The 23881-nt window shown below is 37.7% G+C and overlaps 1 protein-coding gene across 7 annotated transcripts in view; it reads left to right on the forward strand.

Annotated features, from left to right (window-relative positions):
• The window catches only part of FAT1 (FAT atypical cadherin 1), a 170497-nt gene that overhangs the window by 114435 nt on the left and 32181 nt on the right, over positions 1-23881 (forward strand). For all 7 annotated transcript variants that reach the window (XR_002088267.2, XR_002088268.2, XR_002088269.2 and 4 more), the window contains exons 8-15: positions 6269-6544; positions 6822-7032; positions 9814-13881; positions 14558-14754; positions 16267-16420; positions 20390-20623; positions 21848-22237; positions 23541-23755. Coding sequence is in view for 4 of the 7 variants with exons in the window: in XM_014594874.3 (XP_014450360.1) it covers positions 6269-6544; positions 6822-7032; positions 9814-13881; positions 14558-14754; positions 16267-16420; positions 20390-20623; positions 21848-22237; positions 23541-23755 (5745 nt within the window). In the remaining 3 variants the exon portion in view is untranslated. The remainder of the gene's footprint in view (positions 1-6268; positions 6545-6821; positions 7033-9813; positions 13882-14557; positions 14755-16266; positions 16421-20389; positions 20624-21847; positions 22238-23540; positions 23756-23881) is intronic.

The following is a 23881-nucleotide window of genomic DNA, read 5'->3' on the forward strand; positions in this document are numbered from 1 at the left end:
ACAGTTTTTAATGAATTACAAAATACTTTGAGTACTTGAAACACTTTAAATGGTTAATGAGCCTTGATTAACAGTTTTTTCCAAGGCAGTCTTAAATTTAACTTACAAGAATGTATGCCTTTATCAAAATTTTGTCTGTAGGAAAAAATAATAAACTAAATATATGGTCTCATTATGTAAAAATAACCTATTGAAACTGACTCCTAAACTACGAAGCTCAGGCTGGCTGCAGGCCATGAACATCTGTGGAGCATTTGACTCTTTCATGAATTTATTTAAATCGCTTGCCTGAAAAAATATCCAGGCAGTAGGTGTGAAGGCTGTTAGAGTTTCATATACATCTAAATGCTAAGTGCATGATGCACAATGAGAATAAATAAATTCTAGGCTTTCAGTAATGATGTTGGCAATGTTGGAGATGGCTGGAAAAGATTACCATTAGAAAAAAAAATCAAATGCATTCAAAATACAAACTATTTTGGATTATCCTGTTTTAGACTTAAATAGGAAAGATTATTCATGGAAAATAAGAACAAATATATGAGCTACTCACTTGCTTTTATGAAAAATACTATGTACATCTTCAGTCACTCAGTCATTGCTGTGGCTATCCGTTTTTCCAATAAATGGGAGGTAATAGTTAAGGTAGTTCAAAGCTAATTGTAGCAATTTTCCTATTGCTTTCTAGTAGCAAACTGTTGAATCTAGCTTTATGTAAAATGTATATATATATTTTGCACCAGTGTCAATTTGCAATTGAAGGGTAGAATACCACTCATTGATTGCATTTTGCTTGCAGCCACCACAATGCTTTGCAGAGACACTTGAAAACAGAAGGTTACTTTATTTTAAGAGATTTAGCTTTTAATGCAGGTTTGTGTATGAGCAGGAATATAACTATTTAAATACAACTAGAATATAATTGTGAGAGAAGAGAAAAGCCACATAAGGAAATAAAGGATAGTATACAAACTGACAATACCAGAGGAAAATTATCATTTTAAGTTACAAATTACAAGACTTGACTTCATTTTCACTTGTGATGTTACTAGGATTTTACCCTCTTAATATGCTATTCTGTTGCTCTCCAAGTATAGGTGTCACTGATGTCAGTGCAGCATATGTTCGTAGAACAATGATCCAAGATGGCCATTTTTTATACCACTTATATAAAATCAATTGATGTTCCTTAGATTGAGAGTGTTTTGCTTCAGACTTCAACTTTCTGGTTGGTCAGCATTAAGCATTTCTATAATATACTCCTGTAATCTTCCTCTTTCCCCATAAGCTATAACCTTAATATGTTTTTAAAGCAATTTTACAATATTTTTCTACAGAAGTAATCTATAGCCTAGTGGCTGTTTTATATAGTTGTTTTTACTGTATTACAGCTTACAGTTTAAGATGATATGATACAAATTGTTTGTTTATTTGTATTATACTTACACATGAGCTCAAGTTTCCTGCACTGTCCTCTAAATTCATGCTGATTTTTGCATCCAGGTTGTGTGTGTGTGAAAGTAAAGACATGAACAATTTTGCACCAAGAACCTGGATATGAAAACCTGGCAAAAAAAAAAATTGGTCCATTTTTGTATTTTTATTTATTTTTACATGTCTGCTACCTATGAGTATTCCTGTTATGAAAGTAGGGTTGCCTTTCTCACACAGAATAGCTATAATGAATTAGAACTGCATTTTGCAACTTACAGTTTTATTTTTAAAGCCTTGTTAATTGGGCCAAAATAAATTTTGGATCTTAAATTTTTCAAATCAGTTGTACAAACCTAAATCATGCAAGTGAGTATTTGCTCACTCTATTGGCCCCATCAGTTTAATTCGTGGTACTAGCTCACCAGTCTGCATACAGAATGCAGAAATGAAAAATTAATTGGTTTAGTTATTAGTAATTTTGTGCCCAGGCTTTAAGGAGTTTCACAAAAATATTTGTGCTCATAACTAACTGTAACACTGCAGTATATTATTTATGGATGACTCCAAAGTTGTCTTTTGTCTTAGTAACACCTTAGTATTACAGCTTCTCCATCAGTGTCCTTTGGGTAGTACCAGTGGAAGTTAAAAGCAGAAATGCTAATGATACGATCAGCATCCTGCTACCTGGGTTCGATATGATACCATTCTGGCTCACCACAAAACTTGAGTTTCTCTTGGTGTTTTGCATGTATTTGGGGATGTGTGGTGGAGCACCTCTGGGGGTACTTGCTGCGGCCGCCTGAGCCCTGAGGGGTGCAAGACCCCAAGAAGCAAGAGTGGGGGCCAGGCACATCTGTGGTCACTTGAGCCCTGTGGGATGTAGGACCCCGAGGAATGGTAGTTGGAGCCAGGCATGGGTACGGCCACCTGAGCCCACCAGGGCTCCACATCTCCGAGTCCTCACTGGGGCCATCTCCTCACTGGGGCTACTCATCTCTGCCCCCCTCACTGGGGCTCCACACCACCCTCTCACTGGGGCTACTCATTTCTGCCTCCCTCACTGGGGCTCCACACCACCCCCTTCATTGGAGCCATGGGGCTTCCCTCCCCAGTGGGCTCAGGTGGCCATAGCTGTGCTTGGCCCCACCTACCTTTTCTCGGGGTCCTATACCCCACAGGGCTCAGGTGGCTGCAGCCGTGCCTGGCCCCAACTACCTCCAGTGTTACTTGACCCACCCGAAGGTGAGGGCTAGGGTTAAGGTGCCCGTACCTGCCTTTCACCGGGGTGGTAACTGGCCTGGCATTTCCTGGGGGCTCCCATGCCACTGAGAGCCCCACCAGGCCACCCACTCCTGGCAGGGTTTTAGGTCATGCCCAGGACCAGGAGCCTCCAAGCCATCCCCTACAGCTCCTGCCTTTACCTCCAGGATGTTATGGAGACTTACAGCCAGGCAATATTACTGCCTGGCCTACCAGCAGCAAACTGCTCTGTTTATATAGGCGGCCAGGGATCTAAAGTAGCCGCCGCAGGCAAGCACGTGCTGGCTGCATGGCTCCGCTCTTAAAGTGGCAAGCACCCACAGTGCCCTGCCACAGGATACTTGGGCCAGATACTCAAATACACACTGTAATTTTGCAGTGGTTAGGCAGTGCAAAGAGAATGGAATCCAGCATGTCTTTTCTGCTGGGATTTCCCTTCATAAGGTGGGGAATCCCTGGTAAATGTAGAACAGGCATAGCCAACTCCTTTTCGACCAATTCCTGTAATTCCTAAAACAAGTATATTGAATTTTAATTTGATCAGGTTCTTGGTTTTTGTTTTCAGGAAGTGTAAAGGTGTACAAATAACCATTTTATATCATTAAGATAAATTATATATTTTGTCTAGGTACTTTGTCTTGGACCTAAATTATACAGTTGATGGAAATTGGAATAACTGAAATTAATTATGTATATTTACTTATATATTCCACCCGTATTATTCTTGAATGATTCCCTAAGGTAGACTAGCCTCTTGTTTAATTCTCTTATCACCAGAATGCATTGAGATAATTTCACTGAACTATCCATACTGATGCTTACTTCTGTTTTTCCATACTTGATCACAGTAAAGCTGGAACCCTTATATATTTAGCCAACTCTCCTTCCTTTTGGTGTACATTAATATGTACTTGTTTACTCTCAATGAAATTGACACTTCTGTTGCTCAACAACCTAGCTTTTTAAAATCATTCTGAAGTTCACCCACAATTCTCTCTAATCTTAGTCAGTTTGAATAATTAACAGGTATGTATATATAGCCTAGACTTTTGCTTGGTCAAATTAATTCCTAAGCATATCTGAAAAAAATAAACTAAAACTAAAACCTGGCAGTACCACACATCCTGAGGCACTACTTTTAACCTCTGTCCATGTTGAAAATTAGTCGTTTACTCTTGACTCTGTTCTCTATCTCTTAATCAGTTTCTAATCCATGACAGAAACTAAACTCCCCAGTTTCCTTAGCAACCCTTTGTGAGGGACTTTATCAAAGTGCTTTTGAAAGGCCAAATAATTTGGTTCTCCTCTATCTCATTGCCACCCTCAGAGAATTCTAATAGATTAGAGAGGTAGCATTTTCCTTTACCAAGCAATGCTAGTTTGTGCCTGTTATATCGGGCTGTCAAGTTGTTTTATAACCCTCTATGTAATTTTTTCAACTAATTTACCAGGTACTGAAATAGGGCTTGCTGGTTTATAATTCCCAAGATCACACTTACTGACTCATTAAAAAAAATAACTATGATACTGGCATACTTTCCAGTTATACTATGCTTAATATTAACAATATATTATGTGCTATAGTTACCAGCTCATCTACTTGATTCTTGAATTCCTGCAGACCTTTAGGGTGGATACCGTCTAGTTCATGTGACTTATTTCTGATAAACTGTTTGTCCATGCAGCACCTCCTCAACACTGCCTCACTTTTATTTTGCTTGCCAAGAATAGTTTTCCTTATTGTTCTCAGTGACTAACACAGGAAAAATGTAATTTAGCTGTGCAGAGATGTTCTTCTCCTTAATTGCTTTTTTTATTTCCGGATAACCAAGGCTAATTTGTAGCTTTTCAACTTCTGATATCTTTAGAGCATTTTGTTTACATCTAACTCCTTCAGACCCTATCTTAATCTCTTCACCTCCATTTCTGTATTACAATGTGTATATCATAGTTTGTTCCTTTCGGTTATCATTCTTCATATAATTTGATTATGCTACTTGGCTTAAATTCCAGTTTGAGTGATACCAGTTCAAGAGTTTTCCCTTTCCTGGGACCTCAACTTAATTTTCAAAGGATTAATAAAATCCTCCTTTGAACACATAGCAACTGTCTTCCTCTGTTAGCTGTCCATGAAAATGGCCTTTCTGATAACAGTTATTTCAGCTAGAAGTGTAGGCAAAATCCAGGCCCTCAGCCAAATGCTACCAAGCATGCTTCATGCACCCACTCCAACTTTTGCATGCTCCAAAGCCAGAAATGCAGCAGTGAGGCTACTGCAGGGCATCTGGGTTTTTTTGGCAGTTCTTGATTGCATCTGAAGATAGAGTCTGAAGGAGTCAGATTTTAATATTGTAATCAAGCATTCCCTTAACTAGCTTACAAAATAAAGTCTTTGAAGTGCTTGAGAGCAGAGCTCCAAGGGAAGTCACTGGAATAGTTTTACCAATGCATTCCCAGGTTTGGAGTGTGCAAGTGGGTTTAAATAGACAGGGGTGCTCTCTAGAATCCTGTCTGGGGTGTTCTGGCATTGCACTTTAGACATGCATATGGTAACATTTGTGGAAAGGGTATCAGGGCAGCTACCAAGGTTGTCAAAGTGAGTTTCGGACTATATTTAAACTTTCCATCATACAGTTTAGAAGGCTCCTCCTCCTTGTCACATCACATTCTATTCTCCTAATGCTCAGGTAGCCTCTGCTGCTTTTTCCAGAGGTGGTAATTTGCCAATACCTAAAATATGCAACATTGATAGAGCTCTCTTCATACATGTACAACACCCCCCCCCCCACACACACACACATGCACGCGCACACTCCTCCCATCCCTTATGTCTTCTCTATGGTAGTCACGAATGGGCCATAGAAATTGCTAGTCCAAAATAATCTCATCTTCTATCCAAGGATAAATACTTTCTTAAAATGGAATCTGTGGGGATAACACATCTTCAAGAACTTCAGTTTTTGTAAGGTGTTACCCTGGTTTCCCACCATCCTGAGGATGTGTTGCCTGATGGATACCTCAAATAGGACCAAACATGACTTACCTTTGAAGAAGTTGCTTTGCATTAACTGTGGCTCTTTGAAAATATTGCAGTCTATGGCTCTTATGACTTGCCCTCCACCCCTGCTCTTTTGGGTTCCATGGCTAGCAAATGCTTAGAATTTTAAAGGGACTGGAGGAGAGGATTGTGGCTGCTTTACCCTTTCTTGTTTCATAAGAAGCACAAGGAAGAACTGGGGATGTGCATGACTTTTTCAAACACTTTTTCAAAAAATTCAAACCTTCTCACGTGTAGTTACCCACACCAACATCGTCATTTCAAAAGTATAGTTACACAAGGGTAATTTAAACATCTGTTAATTATATAGTCTCAACACAAAAGTTTCCATTTATGAGACCTCTTTTTTTTAGTATTTTCAAATGCTTGGATGTATGCTTTCACACTGTATTTTTTTAGAAAGATAATCTCCCTCCTTGCAAAAGGATTTCCACTTTATATTCTAATGCCCAATATTGTTCCGTACTTGTTACTGATATTATCAGCATCATCTCTTTTTCTGTTGTGTCATTTCAGGTGTACATCAAAGTGATAGACACAAATAACCACAGGCCCCAGTTTTCCACCTCAAAATATGAAGTTGTTATATCTGAAGACACAGTGCCAGAGACAGAAATTTTGCAAGTTACTGCAACAGACAGGGATGAGAAGAATAAACTAATTTATACAATGCAGAGTAGCACTGATCCCATCAGCCTCAAGAAATTTCGCCTGGATCCTGGAACAGGCTCTCTCTATACTTCTGAAAAATTGGATCATGAGGCCATGCACCAACATATTCTCATAGTAATGGTAAGCAGTCATACCAGTTACTCTACACGTGATTGCATGTATCCCTTTTTTCTCACTACAGTTGAAAGCTGTTGTAACATGTTGAGGCCCTAACCCTATAAACATTTATGCTCACGTTTAACTGTGTACATTATGAGTAGTTCATTTTCTTAAGTAATAGTGAGCAAGGCCTACGTAATTAACAGTTCTTTTGAATGTTATGAGTTCCTACAATTGTATTAGTAATGGGATTAATGTAGTATGGTGTTAATTATTAGTATTGTGTTAATTGTTTTAGGTACGAGATCAGGATGTTCCTGTCAAGCGCAACTATGCTAGAATTGTCATTAATGTAAGTGACACAAATGATCATACTCCATGGTTCACCAGCTCTTCCTATGAAGGACGGGTGTATGAATCAGCAGCTGTTGGATCAGCAGTACTCCAAGTTACGGCATTAGACAAGGACAAAGGAAAAAATGCAGAGATTGTATACTCTATTGAATCAGGTATTTCCACAATCACAAGTCATCTGTTTAATTTAAAATGAACTGTCTGCCTTTGAGGCCTAAAATGTAGAAATATAAAATGAAGTCATTGTAAAATCAGGGCATCTTGTCATAAAAAGTAGACATGTAAAATGAGGCCATTATAAAATCAGAGTCTAATGCATATGTTTCTGTAACATACTGGTATTTTATATCTTGCATTCTTTCCAGGAGCAAGTGCCTGACAACCTCATAATAAAAATGTCTATGAAGCAACTAGGAATAAATATGAAACTAACTCATCTGGGGTTTGTTTGCCCTAATGGGGGGCAGGGAATGCAGACAGTTACTTTTTAAAAAGCATCCATATTTTAATTAGTGAAAAGTAAAATTTAATTGAAGTGCATTCTGTTATAAGCGTTATTTTGTATGCTAGTTAAGGAAATGCTTGATTACAATATTCACATTGGGGCTGACTGTTTTTGTGTTTGGAAGGAAGGGAGGGGAGCATGTGGGCATGTAGGAAGGGAGCATGATGTTCACTTCAAGCCATCTCTGTTTCTTCATGCGAGAGTCCAATCCTTCTGGTGGATATAGCCAGGGAGTGACTGTGTGGCACTGACAGCATGCTTGTGGCAGCATAGCACTATAATACCTGAGAATTCGCCAGTGTCAGAGGGCTATCCTTGCATTAGCTAGTTAACTTAGATTTGCAATGACTTTTGTGTGGTAGGCCCAACAGAAGTAACCGCCGCAGTATGTAAGATGTAGTCAATCATTTTTAATGTCAGTGTATATTTTTTAATTATCTATTTTGTTTACTTTCCTTGATTGATTATGAAGTTGTATTGGAATTAGAATTTTCATCCTCTAATCATCCACAAAGTAGTGAAAATATGAATGATGGTAGTGCAGACATCCTTATTGTGCCTTGCTAAAATGTCTCAAATGGAGGGGTCCATGTCTCATCCTTACTGTGCCTTGCTAAAATGTCTCAAATGGAGGGGTCACTGATATGGCTATCCATTTTCATGCATATTCAGTCCTTGGTTACTCTCCTAAAATTGCCTATGAGGGCACCATGTGTAATCGTGATGGATTTTAATGTGCAAGTTCCAGCAGAGCTGGATTTGCAGCAGCCACTGGCTTTGTTAGGACTACCAAGAGTTTACCAAACTTTACAAGATATTGTAAACTAGAAATTGCACCAACTGATATTCAGACCTGTGTTAAAAAGGATGAAAATGGAAAATTTATCCTAAAATGTTTTATCCCAAACATAAAAGGATTTTTTTTTCAATCACAGATACTTTACTGCAAGTGGAAAAAGGGGTTTTTGTTAACCAAATTTCAGCAACATGTGATTACTTTTGAAACAAACATGATTATGATGCTGTTGGGAGGAAAATGTTTTAAATGTATGATAAATTCCATTAATTGTGTCTATTGTTCCCTGATGTATGAATATTCTAATTTTTCCAAAATACTATATTAACACTCATGAACTTTTGCTTTTGGTTTACCTAGACGAACAGTGCATTTTGTCCCGTAAAAGCTAAAGCATTTCAAGAAAAGAATTTGCGCATGCACACGTGTGTACACACACACACACACACACACACACTTCTGCTTTTTTCCAGATTTTTGTAGGAGTCAGTATTAAACTTTGTTTAGCCTTGTATTTACAGGCTTTTCAGTTGCTGGGAGTTTAAAGCATTAAGGTTGGTGATCTAAGCATGTGGAATGAACATTCCTTAAATGCTTGTAATGGCTGATGAGATTTGTAATGAGATATACTAAGAATGCCACTGTGTTTAGAGCCTTAACTAAAAAAAAATAATACTACAGCCTACTTGTATGCATAACTCAGAAGTTTTTAATAAAATATTTCTGTAATGAAAAAAAGGCTTTAGTAATATTAGTTATATTTTCTGTCCTCTGTAATTACACTTCTATGGAAGCGAAGATACTGTTAGATTGTTCTCTCATTTCCTGTATGTGTTGAAAATTTTGAACTCCAAAACCATTTACAATTTCTCTTGTCTTATAAAATGGCTTGTTCAGAACCATTTATTGTTAACTAATATGTATCAAATGACAGCTGCTAAGATTCAAAAGCCAGTAGTTTTACCATGGAGCATAACCTCTGCATATTAATTAATAGCTATCTAAGGGGAAAATGTTTGCTTTAGTACACTAAGGAATCTTTAATTCAGCAGTAATGATTTAAAGGACATTTGCATTAATAATTAATTGAGATACACAAGTAACATATTAAAAGCATTGGCCTTCTCCAAAATACTGTAATTATTTTAGTTTCTAAAATCTAGCTATAATTACACAAATTTTAGTTGTGGAATGCAGTTCTTTTTTTTTATTTATTTAATGGACACTTGATTGGCTAAAATGTGAACCCAAAAGGAAGAATGATTTAAAGAAGTAATATCAGTTTTAATTTTGAAGTTTATAGAAACTGTGGCACACTTAAAATTGTCCAATTTTATAAAAGAAGCTGCATTTCCATATTCTATTTTTAGGGCTAGAAAGTTATCAACCATGGAAATTCAAAATAGCTTTGAGAAAGGTGAAAGTCAGTGCTAACTATTGCTTGTAGGAAAATTCTTTTTTTTTTTTTCCAATGGCTAGTAATTAACAAAAAATTAGAAATTATACTCCATAATCACCCGACTTTCTCCTGTTCATCTGCTTTTAGTTTTTGGACAAATGGGCACATGCTCTTAATTTCTGAACATTTTTATCTGCTTCTTTATTAATTATATTTCTTTTCATTTCTCTCCACAGGGAATATTGGAAATTCTTTCATTATAGATCCCATTTTGGGCACAGTTAAAATTGCAAAGGAACTCAATCGTAGTAGCCGAGAAGAATACAATTTAATGGTAAAGGCTACAGATAAGGGAATTCCTCCATTGAGTGAAGTAACTTCTGTTCATATATTTGTCACAGTTTCTGATAATGCTGCACCAAAATTCACATCAAAGGAATATTCTACAGAAATCAGTGAAGGCACTAGCATTGGTAGTTTTGTCGGAATGGTTACAGCATACAGTCAGTCTTCTGTGGTTTATGAGATAAAAGATGGCAATATAGGGGATGCCTTTGATATCAATCCAAACTCGGGAGTTGTCACTTCTCAGAAGATTCTTGATTTTGAAACCTTACCTGTTTATACACTGACTGTTCAGGGAACCAACATGGCTGGCTTGTCCACTAATAATACTGTTTTGGTGCATCTTCAGGATGAGAATGATAATGTACCAGTTTTTACGCAGGCAGAATATATAGGGCTCGTCAGTGAATCTGCTTCAATTAACAGTGTGGTTCTGACAGACAAGAATATCCCGTTGGTAATTCGAGCTACAGATGCTGATAAAGATTCAAATGCTTTGCTTGTTTATCAAATTGTTGAACCATCTGTCCATAAGTATTTTGCCATTGATTCTAGTACTGGCGCCATTCGGACTGTAACAAGCTTGGACTATGAGGAGACAAACATTTTCCACTTTTCAGTGCAAGTACATGATATGGGGGCACCACGTTTATTTGCTGAATATGTAGCTAATGTTACTATTTATGTAATTGACATCAATGATTGCCCTCCTGTTTTTTCAAAAGATTTGTATGAGACATCCATTTTGGTGCCAACATATAAAGGAGTGCAAGTTATCACTGTGAATGCTACCGATGCTGATTCAGGAGCTTTTTCACAATTGATTTATTCAATCACTGAAGGTAACATTGGAGAAAAATTTTCAATAGACTCTAAGACTGGAGTTATAACAATACAAAATACAACTCAGTTAAGAAGCAGGTATGAATTGGCAGTCAGAGCATCTGATGGCAGATTTGCAAGTACTGCATCTGTAAAAATTAATGTGAAGGAAACTAAAGCAAGTCCACTGAAGTTCACCCAGAGTTCCTATTCTGCAGTAGTGCAAGAGAATTCTACTGAGGCGAAAACAATAGCTGTTGTTACTGCTATAGGAAATCAAATGAATGAGCCTTTGTTTTATCATATTTTAAACCCAGACAGCAGATTTAAAATAAGTTACACTTCAGGAGTACTTTCAACCACAGGAATACCATTTGATCGCGAACAGCAAGAATCTTTTGATGTAGTGGTGGAAGTCACAGGGGAGCATAAACCATCAGTAGTTGCACACGTTGTGGTGAAAGTCACAGTAGAAGATATAAATGATAATGCTCCAATTTTTGTCAATCTTCCATATTATGCTGTTGTTAAAGTAGACTCTGAAGTAGGTCATATTGTTAGGCGTGTCACTGCTGTAGATAAAGACATGGGTAAAAATGGAGAAGTTCATTACTATCTTAAAGAACATCATGAACACTTCCAAATTGGACCTACTGGTGAGATCTCACTCAAGAAGCCATTTGAATTGGACACACTGAATAAGGAGTATCTTGTCACAGTGATGGCAAAAGATGGGGGAGACCCAGCCTTTTCTGCTGAAGTTATAGTCCCAATCACTATTATGAATAAAGCCATGCCAGTTTTTGAGAAGCCTTTTTATAGTGCGGAGATACCTGAAAACATCCAGCTGCATAGCCCTGTTGTTCATATACAAGCAAACAGCCCAGAAGGACTTAAGGTATTTTATAGTATCACAGATGGAGATCCTTTCAATCAGTTTACTATCAACTTCAATACTGGAGTAATAAATGTTGTTGCTCCATTAGATTTTGAAGCCCATCCAGCCTATAAACTAAGTGTTCGAGCAACTGATTCCTTAACTGGTGTTCATGCTGAAGTGTTTGTAGACATAATAGTGGAAGATATCAATGATAATCCTCCTCTGTTTAAAAAGCAATCTTATTCTGCAACCCTTTCTGAAGCATCTGTAATTGGAACATCTGTTATTCAAGTTAGTGCTACTGATGCTGATTCTGGAACAAACAGAGGAATTTCCTATCACTTGATTGAGAATAATAGCAAAAGCCATGACTATTTCCACATAGATAGCAGCACTGGGCTCATTCTGACAGCAAGATCTTTGGATTATGAACAGACCCAGCAACACAAATTGCTAGTAAGGGCTATAGACAGTGGAATGCCTCCACTGAGCAGTGACATCATTGTAACAGTTGATGTAACTGACCTTAATGATAACCCACCCATATTCAGCCAGTTGCTTTATGAAGCTAAAATTAGTGAACTGGCTCCCCGTGGACATTTTGTAACCTGTGTAAAAGCCTCTGATGCAGACAATTCAGATGTAGACAAATTGGAGTACTCCATTCTGACAGGCAATGATCACATGAATTTTGCAATTAACAGCAAAACTGGCATCATCACTATCTCAAACCTGCATAAACAAGCCTTGAAGCCGCATTACAATCTTAACATGTCTGTGTCTGATGGGGTCTTCAGAAGTTCAGCTCAAGTGCTGATAACTGTAATTGGAGCAAATTTACATAGCCCGATTTTCAGTCAAAATGAATATGAGGTTGAACTAGCTGAAAATGCACCATTGTATACCTTGGTGACTGAAGTTAAAGCAACAGATCAAGATTCTGGTACTTATGGCCACATCACTTACCATATTGTAAATGACTTCGCCAAAGATAGATTTTATACTAATGAGAGAGGGCAGATATTTACTTCTGAAAAACTTGATCGTGAAAAACAAACAGAAAAAGTAATTGCTGTTAGTTTAATGGCCAAGGATGCTGGAGGAAAAGTTGCTTTCTGCACTGTAAATGTGATACTTACAGATGATAATGATAATGCCCCTCAATTCCGAGCAACAGAATATGAAGTAAATATTGGTTCTGATGTTCCTAGAGGTACATCTGTCATCAAAGTTTTGGCCTCTGATGCTGATGAAGGTACGAATGCAGATATTACATATGCCATTGAAGCAGAGTCTGAAAGTGTTAAAGAGAATTTGGAAATTAATGCATCATCTGGTATCATTACTACAAAAGAAAGCTTAATTGGTTTAGAAAATGAGTTTCTAACTTTCTTTGTTAGAGCGGTAGATGGTGGATCCCCACAAAAAGAGTCAGTTGTTCCTGTTTATATTAGAATACTCCCACCAGAAGTGCCTCTTCCAAAATTTTCAGAGCCATTTTATTCTTACACCATTTCTGAGGACATTGCTATTGGAGCCGAGATTGACATTATACAAGCAGACCATAAACAGACGTTAGTCTATCGTCTGATAAAAGGCAACACTCCTGAAAGCAATAGGGATGAATTCTTTGTGATTGATAGCCAAAATGGAAGGCTGAAACTGGAGAAGAGTCTTGATCATGAGACAACTAAGTGGTATCAGTTTTCAGTGCTGGCACAGTATAGGAATGAAGATTACAGTGTTGTTTCCACAGTAGATGTAAGCATTCAAGTAAAAGATGCAAATGACAATAAACCTATTTTGGAGTCTAATCCATATGAAGCTTTCATTGTAGAGAACCTGCCAGCTGGAACAAGAGTCATCCAAGTAAAAGCAACTGACCTGGACTCAGGCATCAATGGGCAAGTTACATATAGTCTAGATCCATCACAAGAACTGGCGGTCATAGAGTCTTTTGCCATAAACATGGAGACTGGTTGGATTTCCACCCTCAAAGAGCTTGATCATGAGCAATGTAATAAGTACAAAATTACAGTGATTGCATGTGATTGTGGTGAAAAAATTCAGTTGTCTTCTGTGACAGTGGTTGAAGTTATGGTTACAGACGTGAATGACAACCCTCCGCGTTTTACGGCAGAGATATACAAGGGGACAGTCAGTGAGGATGATCCACCTGGTGGTATAATTGCTATCTTGAGTACCACTGATGCTGATACAGAGGAATCTAACAGACAAGTCACTTATTACATTACAGGTAAATCTTTCAAAACATATCAAAGTATTAACTTTAGTTCTAAAAATTAGAATGATATAGTGAAATATAAGATTACACAAATTTGAACTTGGGGTGTTGTGAGAAAATAATTAGAAATAATTGAGACAAAACTAAAAAATGTTTAAACTCTCAGAAGCCATCAGAATATCTCTTCTTTTCATTTATGTGCCTGGCTTAAAGATAGTTCCATTAGAATGTTTTTTGTCTTTTGATATATATTGAATTCTACAGGAGTTATACTTGCACTGAAATAAAGAGTGCAAGTAAAAACTACAACAAAAATATTCAGTAATATAATAGATGGAACATAGCTTAAATTAATCTTCAGTAGTAGAATAATTTAATGTTTTTCTCGTTTGGCATAGGTGTTTTAATATGATGTCTTCTGTAGTGTTTCATTAATTGCCATGGTAACCTTAACAGCTAATAGCAACTGCACTTAAATTCCTTGCATGAGTCTTCTTTTAAACCAACTACTTTGAATAAAGGAATTACAATTTTTTTTGTACAAAGCCACAGTGGGTGTGTATTATGGGGGATCTGTGTTTTGTTTGCTTGCTTGCTTGTTTTTGTTTTTATTTCCTGTTCACCCTTTAACCTAAATAGTTGAATTGTCACTTTTGCTTGAATGACATATTTTTATTGATTGGTTTAGGCGGCGATCCCTTGGGACAATTTGCTGTTGAAAACATACAGAATGAATGGAAGGTCTATGTCAGAAAGCCTCTAGACAGGGAAGAGAAAGACAACTACCTTCTGAACATTACAGCTACTGATGGAATATTTGCAACCAAAGCTGTGGTGGAGGTTAAAGTCCTTGATGCTAATGACAACAGTCCTGTTTGTGAAAAAGTAAGCTTTGCCAACCTCATCTTTTATTTCGCTTTTTGCACTATTTTCATTCAGTACAGAGTTTCATTTTAAAATTCACTTCTTGAGTGAACTCTCCAGAGATGAACCAAAAAAATATTGGTTTTCCAAGCTGATGTTATAATGAGTTTTTAACAAAAATATATCTTGAGGCGTTTTGATACAAGCTGCTGAATGAGGGGGAACTCTGTGGAAAATTCCTGTGCAATTTAAATACTCTTGATAACTTAATTGCCTCACTCAGGAATGGGGGAATTGAAATAATATGCATTGTATTTCTGATCTTTGTTTTTCATATCAATTGCAAGCATTGCAAAAGTAAGACAGAATGCTTTATTTTGCTACCCTAGCAGTACATATAGTCATTTCCATAGGAAGCAAGGTTGCAAAGAAGGCCAGATATTGCACCTGCATGTTATTGCTATGTACATCTAATGGAGGTGGAGGAAGAATAGTGCTGGGCTCAGTGGTATAGGAGTTACCTTTGACAGGAATGAAAGGGTTATAAACACAGGGAAACTGCATTAAGTTCAAATCCTTGAATTTTGTAATCTAATTGTCCAGGTTTCTTCACCTGACCTAGACAGAAACTATTTCTGCCTATAGAATTGAGGAATGGTAACAAAAAAGCAAAAATGTATATACTTTATGGAGTGATCATATGTTTTTATTATTGTCATCCTTGTCCATTATTGTCAGCCTTGTTCTTCTACTTTCTCTGCCAACAACTCTAGACTATTTATAGCCTTTGTGCGTTGTGTCACGTTGAACACAGATTTTGTACCCTTTGAGACCAAAGCTACATCTCTTCTTATTTTGTGAGGTGCCAGTGGGCCCTTAAAGAGTTTATTATTAGTCTTGTTATGTACTGAGTATGCCTCAGATAAAAATTTGACTATATTCAAATATTCATTGTTTTTAGCATGATATGCTTTTGTAAACTTAGAGCACTATGGGCATTGCAGCATTTTTATACATGTAACTACTGATGTCATTAGAATCAAGTACTTAGTGGCAAAGGTTTTTTTGGTCTGGTTTAAAGTGGAAACCTATAGATCTGATGCATTTTATAAAAGAAATGGCTTACTTCTTTATAAAAACAGTCAGTGAATGATATGGCCTAATAGATGAAGACCGGAAGTTGCCTGAAATTCACACCACCATGAGTAGGGTAGTCATTAAATTATTAATTAATCTCTGCTCCAGGTGTTTAAAGATCTTGGCTCTGTGTTGACACTCTAGAATCCCCAAGGTTATGCATGTCAGTAATAATTAATTACCTCACATTGAATAGTGTATTCAATGTGAGGTAATTAATTAGAAAATCCCACAGCCTTATCATGTTTCATCCTCTGGTTCACTTCACATGTTCCCAAATCCCCAAACATTCAAACAGATAATCACACCTGTCATTGCCCTATTTTTTCCTCCCCCATGGAAGCTCCACTTTTCTAATACCTTTTAACTTTGCAATGTTACTTTAAAACCTTTCAGGCTTTATACGCTGACACTATTCCAGAGGATGCATCTCCTGGCAAACTGATCATACAGATCTCTGCAACCGATGCAGATATTCGTTCCAATGCTGAAATTACATATACGCTGCATGGCACCGGAGCAGAAAAATTCAAATTCAGTCCAGACACAGGTAACACTTGTTACGTAAAATACAGTGTGTAAAATTGGAGTCACAACCTTGAGTTAAAAATATTTCACCACTAAGTAAAACACATGTAAATGTTGATAACTTTCAATTTTTTGTACATTTGTTAGTATTAATTTAATATTAAATTGCTTTGGAGTTGAATTGAGGAAGTATAAAATTAAGTGAAGAATAAATAAACAGGACTCCTTGATTCCAGAAGTCAGTTGAAATCAGGTCCTAGCAAATGTCTGTGTCATAAAGATGCAGACTAAAAGTGTGCTTTTTAATTATTGGTTGCTTTAATATATTATTTTACATAATGCTTAGCAACCATAATGCTACATACTTGAACTTAAATAACAAGACACTGCTGGTTTGGGGTGTAAATCTTTCTGGTACAATCAGAGAACAGAATAACGGGCAGAAACCTTATGCTCCCAGTTTTGCAACTAGAGTTAGGGATTTGGATGGGATGAATGAACCAACAATACCTAAAACTCATTTAGAAGCATTAAGTGATTGATCTGTACTTCATTGTAGGCTGACTGGCTACATTTTGTGCCAGTAATGAAGCATTAGTTAGGGCAAGAGTAGGCAACTCCCAACACAAGTGCCAGAGTATGGCGCACAAAGATATTTTGCTTGGCGCACACACCTTAGGGTGGACAGCAGGGAAGGGGCCAGGGCTGCGCTCACAACAAGAGTTGGACGCGTTGAAGCTCCCCTGCTGTCCACCCCGGCACACCAACATTTTACAAAGTCAAAGTTGTGGGTGTGTTTGGCACTGTGCCCAAAAACCATTGCCGACCCTTGAGTTAAGGCATAATGGTTCACTCTTAGAGCCAAAGCCACCTTTTCAGTTCTGTTGGTGCAGTTACAAAAGAAAAGGTATATCAGGAAATGATAAAATCGCAGAGAGGAATCTCAAGGGGTGTAAAAACAGGTTTGGGGAAGCATAAAGAAGGAGCATCAGATTTCCAGGATGGTAGAACAGATCGTGCTTTCCAAGTTCATTCCGAAGTGTCTGCTGTGCCTGGGTTTTTTTACATAAGTTCAGCACTTCTAGAGGTGGGAGTCCTTGCAGACTGAATAGTTCAGAATACCTTAGTTTTGGAAATGAGAGAGGACCTATGTAGACTCAGGTCCTAGTCTGCCTTTAAGACATCTGAATGCCATTAGGAAATTTTAGGCATCTCTGTCTTGTAATATGATCTTATCCCACTGTCTTTGAGTCCTTGGCAAACTGTTAATCCATCGATGTTTTTAACTCTGCTTCAACTTAACTTTAAGACATTGGGGGAGAGAAGGAAGAGGAGGGCCCTGCACACCTTTTCCCCAGTAGCAGAGTGGTCAGGGCATTTGGCTATGAAGTGTGGGACCTGGATTCTAGGTCCCACTCAGCCAGAGCAAGTTGGAATCTATGTTTCCATTTTCTCCTAGCCACTAGGAAATGAGCCAAGCAGAGATGAAGGCATATTCCATCCATCCTATTGATGCTGTGCCACTGAGCATAAATGCAGGAGTAAGGGGACCAGAAGGAGAGAATTCAGGAGAGGACCTGAGTCTGTAGCCCTGTAAGGAGGGAAGGAACGCTTGACTCTGGTCTTTCTCTTATTTCTTTTTTATATATTTTTTTATTAAATAGTAATTAAATAAAATGTATACAAGCACTGGAATGAGGCCAAAACCTTGGGCTCCTTCCCTTGCAGAGGTCCCCCCTGACCAGGCAACAGTTATGCTCCTGGTTACTTGCATTCCTTGTGAACCCCTGACTCCTGCATTTTCTTCTTCCTTGGGGCTCAGTTTAAACAACAAGGATCAAGGATGTCTGTAGCCATGTTTTGCCCATATTCTGATGATCGGGGTTGGAAAGTGGTAGACATGGATTCAAAGCCTCTCAGGCTTACTGGAGGCTAGGATCCAGGTCTCCCAAGGTCTTTCATTCATCAGCAAGTCTAAGCAGATGATCTAAGCAGATAAGCACAGACTCTTGTCTTTGCCTTGACAATCCCTCACCAACTCCTGCAAGGAGGTAAGCACTGTAATATATAATTCAGTTTTTTAAATTAGTGCCACTTAATTCACAGAAGTTATGGAGAGTGCCTCAAGTCCAGTGAGGGGTTCCTGGTGTCCAAAAGAGTTGAGAAGTAATATCCTTCTTTTGCTCTGGGCTTTTGGGCCAAATGTAGGTGAAGTATTATCCTCCTTCTCACAGAATAGGATCCCAAAATGATTGAAGCCCATCAGATGTAACCCTGAATCAGATGCCTTAGGGGCAGGAGCTTGCACACATCCTTATACCTAGCATTTCTGATGGGCTGTCTGTAGGTGACACTCTGCTCAAGGTTTATGTGCTTCAGAGGCACATGTGTGGCCTCTAGCCAAAATGGGAGAACTATATATCTACATGGGCATAATGGGCATTTTTACATGTGATCGGGCGGTGGAGGGAGGATGCTTTAATTAGAGCATCTCCGAGAGCCACTCTAATTAAAACACCCATAATGTCCATGTACTCATGTCCCCCTGCTTCAAACTGATGACGGGGGCACTTTAACTAAAGCTTGTCGAACAAACTTTAGTTAAAGCACCCCCACCACCATTTTGAAGTGCAGGGATGCTGATATACCAGACGCAGAGGCTGCTGGAGAGCACTAATTAACACTCTCCAGCAGACTCGATTAATTGAGTAATCACAGTGCTTTGGAGCAGTCTCCCCACACATCTACAGGCACCCAGTAGGATTAACTTCTAGGCTACTCATTTAGAGAGAGAGAATTGCACGTCCATTTATCCAAGTGTGTGAATTTCTTTTCTGTTGTTTTGCCCAATTAGCCACACAGCATTGAATGTTCAGTAGGCAAAATAGGATCTGGGCCATCTCTGCCATCTCATGTGCAGATTTTCTTTTCTTTTTCTTTTGTCTGTAGGGTGAATCAGACCTAATCCTAGCTTTAGAACAAAGTAATTATCTCCCACCAAGTCATTTGCAAAAATTTCTCCCTTTGGATTTGTTAGTATAAAGAGAGACTGTAGCCTGCCCTCATCATAAACACTTCTTTCCTCATTGCAAGGACAACACAGTATACATTTAATTCTTACTTATCATTCCATTAAAGGAAGGAACTAAATCTTTATTTTATTTAAACTGTTTTTTCAAATAATATATTTTTCATTATTGTATATGTATACATGTCTGTGTACACATGTACACACATGCTTGTATACAGTATATGCAAATATTTACTGTATTTTTTGGTATACAACACATGGTCAGCTTCAGTTTCAGAGGGATTTGAAAGCAAAGCCAAAATGGTTACTCTTATAAGGCAAAAGGTAACCATTGACAAGTTTTGCTCAAAGTAGGGCTCATAAGTGTGGTATGTCTTGACTCAGTTGTTGACATTAGATTCATCTACATGTGAAACCAATATGATGCAATAAACTCCAGCGCAATATTGCTCCCGCATTTACATGTGTGCCCAGGACCACAGCACATTGAGCTAGGTCAGAGCAGCCCCAGCTGGCAGGGAGTCCCAGGGGTCAGCTTGCTAGCCTGGAGCTGTTCTCACCCAGCTCAGCGTGCTGCGTAGAGGCTGGCTAGGGCACAAGGGTGCTCCAGAGTGGGGCTAGCCAGCTGGCATCCCCTACACCAAAACACCCAGCCAGCCCTGTCAGCATCTACATGTAGGTTGTTGTACACTAAATAGTTTACAAGTACTAACCTACAGTGTAGTCAGTTAGTTTACTGTGACCTAATAGAACTACATGTGTAGACACAGTGACTTTACCACAGTAAACGTCTCGTGTAGATGTAGCCTGTCATCCTCAAAAGGAAAAAGATTGTTTAGCTTTAAGACTGTAGCAGAAATATTTCATAGAAATTGCTATACATTACAAATAAATAGGGGGTGCTTAGTTCTTGCGACTTGTGCAGGTCCATTCATTTTACAATTGTTATTGCATTTATAGGTGAACTAAAAACATTAATGCCACTTGATCGTGAGCAGCAAGCTGTTTATAATCTTTTGGTGAAAGCCACAGATGGAGGAGGAAGATTCTGCCAAGCTGATATTATTCTGACTCTAGAAGATGTGAATGACAATGCCCCAGAGTTTACAGCTGATCCTTACTCCATTACAGTGTTTGAAAACACAGAGCCTAAAACTTTATTGACAAGAGTGCAGGCTACAGATGCAGATGCAGGTATATGTTGTTTAAACAATACTTCTCCCATGGAATCAAATTGCTGTCTTTAGTTAGTCTTATCTTTAGAGATGTTGAGTCTATCAGTGGGGCTGGTGGGTCATCCATAGTCTTTCAAGGTTGGATTTTTAAATTATATATTTAGGTTTAGTAAGTCAGATATAACTTTCATCTGGATGAAACGTGGATTGGAACATGTACATTTGTCACAAACGTCAATTGGAACGTGTACATTTGTAAACCCAACGTACCTGGTTTGATTGTGTGCAAAAATATGGAGGAGGAAAATTTAAGGGCCTAATTCTCCTTTCCTATGCATTGATTTCACAGTATCTCAAGTCTTTTGGCTTTTTCCTATTTTAAAAAGACACTCAAGTTCCTGTGTGCTCAAATAAGTATCTATTTACAGAGGTATATTATGAGTGCCCCATTAATCTAATCACAGTAGTATCATATAGTTTAGCTCCGTTAATTATACTTTCATATAACATATCCTGATATTGAGATATAAGTAGCTTTCCTTTTGCTATCACTGTATAGCTATGGAGTGTTACATAAATAAGATGTGAGAATGACATTTAAAAGAATTTGCTTTGTGTTTATAAACCCAGAAGAAGAATGCAGAAACACAATTTCTATGTCTAAGGGTATAAAACCTTCAGGTCTGTCAGGTCACGATGATCAAATTGTAGTATTAGTTTGTATGGCCTTATTTTTGAGAAACACGTTGTATATGTCATGATACAACTATGCATAATGGGAAGATAGCAAAATAGAGCAGTTTTCACACTTTGCCAGTCTTTGTGGCTCATAAGTAAAATGATTGGCACAGAATGTTATGTTCATTTTTAATACAGAATTCTTTCCAGAAAAGGGTTCTTGTTTATACTGAATGCTTGATTTTTAATAAACTTATTGGATCTGAGTTTAGGTGTTTGATATATCATGGCCACCTATTTCTAAGCTTCCAAAATAGAGGAGTTTTTCATTTGAAATTATAATTAAATGATATTTTATCTGTACAATAAATGTTAGCTTAACCTTTTAAAATCAGATGCTACCTTATTCATGTCTTCTGCATTTGACAGTAGCTTTTATAGTTATGTAAATTTGCTCTAACATAGACAAGTGTTTCCCGTGTGCTTTTCATTTATATAGCTGTCTAGATCTGTTATTATAGAAATGCACTGTCATTTCATGTTCCATTATTGTTTCTAAATGCAGGTGTTAACCGTAAAGTTCGCTACTCACTGGTGAACTCTGCAGATGGACAGTTTTCTATTGATGAATTATCTGGAATTGTTCGATTGGAGAAGCCTTTAGATCGGGAGCTGCAGGCAGTATACACTCTAAATTTAAAAGCAGTAGATGAAGGTTTACCTAGAAGATTGTCCTCTACTGGTACCCTTGTGGTTTCTGTTTTGGATATAAATGATAATCCACCTGTGTTTGAGTATAGCGAGTACAGTACCAACGTATCAGAGGACACTTTGGTTGGAACAGAGGTTCTTCAGATTTATGCTGCCAGCAGGGACATTGAAACCAATGCTGAGATCACCTATGCAATAGTCAATGGAAATGAACATGGAAAATTCAGTATTGATTCAGCAACAGGTAACAGCATATAATTGTCAGTTAACAAAAGCATGTATGTTACCACATCCTTGTCATATTATTTTTACTAAGCAATGTGTAACAATATTGTGTCTTGCCACTTCTTAGCTAAGCAGATGGGCATATGTTCTGTAGAATCCATGCTACCTTAATGATTCCAAAATGGTCTCCACCCTGAAGAAAAAAAAATAATGACTTTAGAGAATTTTAATAATCTGTTCACAAAAATCATTACATATAATCAAGATGATTGGTTAGACACTGTAAAAGAAAGATATGAGACTAAATTGGCATGGGAAATTAATCATTTGTCCGCAAAGATGGTAATTGTAGGACATTTGGTGAGGCATTGGGAAAAGATTGTTGAGTACAATAGTTCGGTGTTTCTGGCCTAACAATAGAGTTTAGGACAGAAGGTCATTCAAACGTAAATCATTTGTGTAAATTTCACCCTTTTATATTAACATATTGGAAAAGAGTGGCATATCACAATGCTATGTCTGTTGTGTTTCCTATATTCCACAGGTTTTTTGTCTAGGATATAGTCAGGAAAAAGTTTTTCTTTCCTAGGACTGTCTCTACATCCAAAAGTTGAATTAAGAAAATAAATGCTATACCAGGTGAAACCACTGGTCCATCTAGTCCAGTATACTCGTCTCCAACAGTTCCAGGAGTGGTTTCTATAGAGGGAGAGCATTGAATCGGTCGTAGCGAGAATGATTTATACCTAGAGTACCATGCCCCTTCCTAGTAAGCATGCAGTTATTCTAGAATAAAGTGCTTTTTAGTAGTGTAGCTTGTTGGAAGAGACAAGATGTCCTGGGGGGAAGAAAGCACTTTATAATGGTAGAGCTATATCTATACTAGGGGCTGTGTCACTTAATTTAGTAAAAGCTCACCTTTAACCAAAACAGTTTTAGCAGGCAAAATCTCTTTCAAGCCCAGATAATTTTGCTCTTTCCATTGCTCATTCCTCCCTAACATCAAAGATGGTTGCTGTGTAAGGGAGATCAAAGGTTACTTCATGTGTTGTACTTGGTTTGATGCAAAATAAAAACAGGATGTATTTTTCTAAAGATTGTTGGTAATTAAAGAACAAAGGAATGAAAATTGTCAGAAAAATACCAGTTTTAGAGTTCTAAAGCAGAGAGTGTTCGTGACAGGTCCTGATTTCATCACAGGTTTACAACACTGTAGCACAGTGATAAATCAGGTGCTTAACATCAAACAGGATAAACTGCAAAGCAATAATAAGTGGTGCTATGATAATATTAGAAGTTACAAATGCAATTTGTTTTTCCAGGAGCCATTTTTATTATTGAAAGCCTGGATTATGAAAGTTCCCATGAGTATTACTTGACAGTGGAAGCTACAGATGGAGGCACACCTTCATTAAGTGATGTTGTAACAGTGAATATTAATGTAACAGATATCAATGACAATACTCCAGTGTTCAGCCAAGACACGTACACTGCAGTAATCAGTGAAGATGCTGTACTTGAACAGTCAGTCATTATGGTAGGTATTACTGTGTTTTTTCTATCATTCTTCCCTTATAGAACAATAAAATATTAATTGGAAGGTGAGTATACATGCATAGATACAATCTGCTTTGTAGTAAGTTGTCTGTTTTTAAACATTTTT

The sequence above is a fragment of the Alligator mississippiensis genome, chromosome 2 (assembly GCF_030867095.1).
Source record: "Alligator mississippiensis isolate rAllMis1 chromosome 2, rAllMis1, whole genome shotgun sequence".
Lineage (NCBI taxonomy): Eukaryota > Metazoa > Chordata > Crocodylia > Alligatoridae > Alligator > Alligator mississippiensis.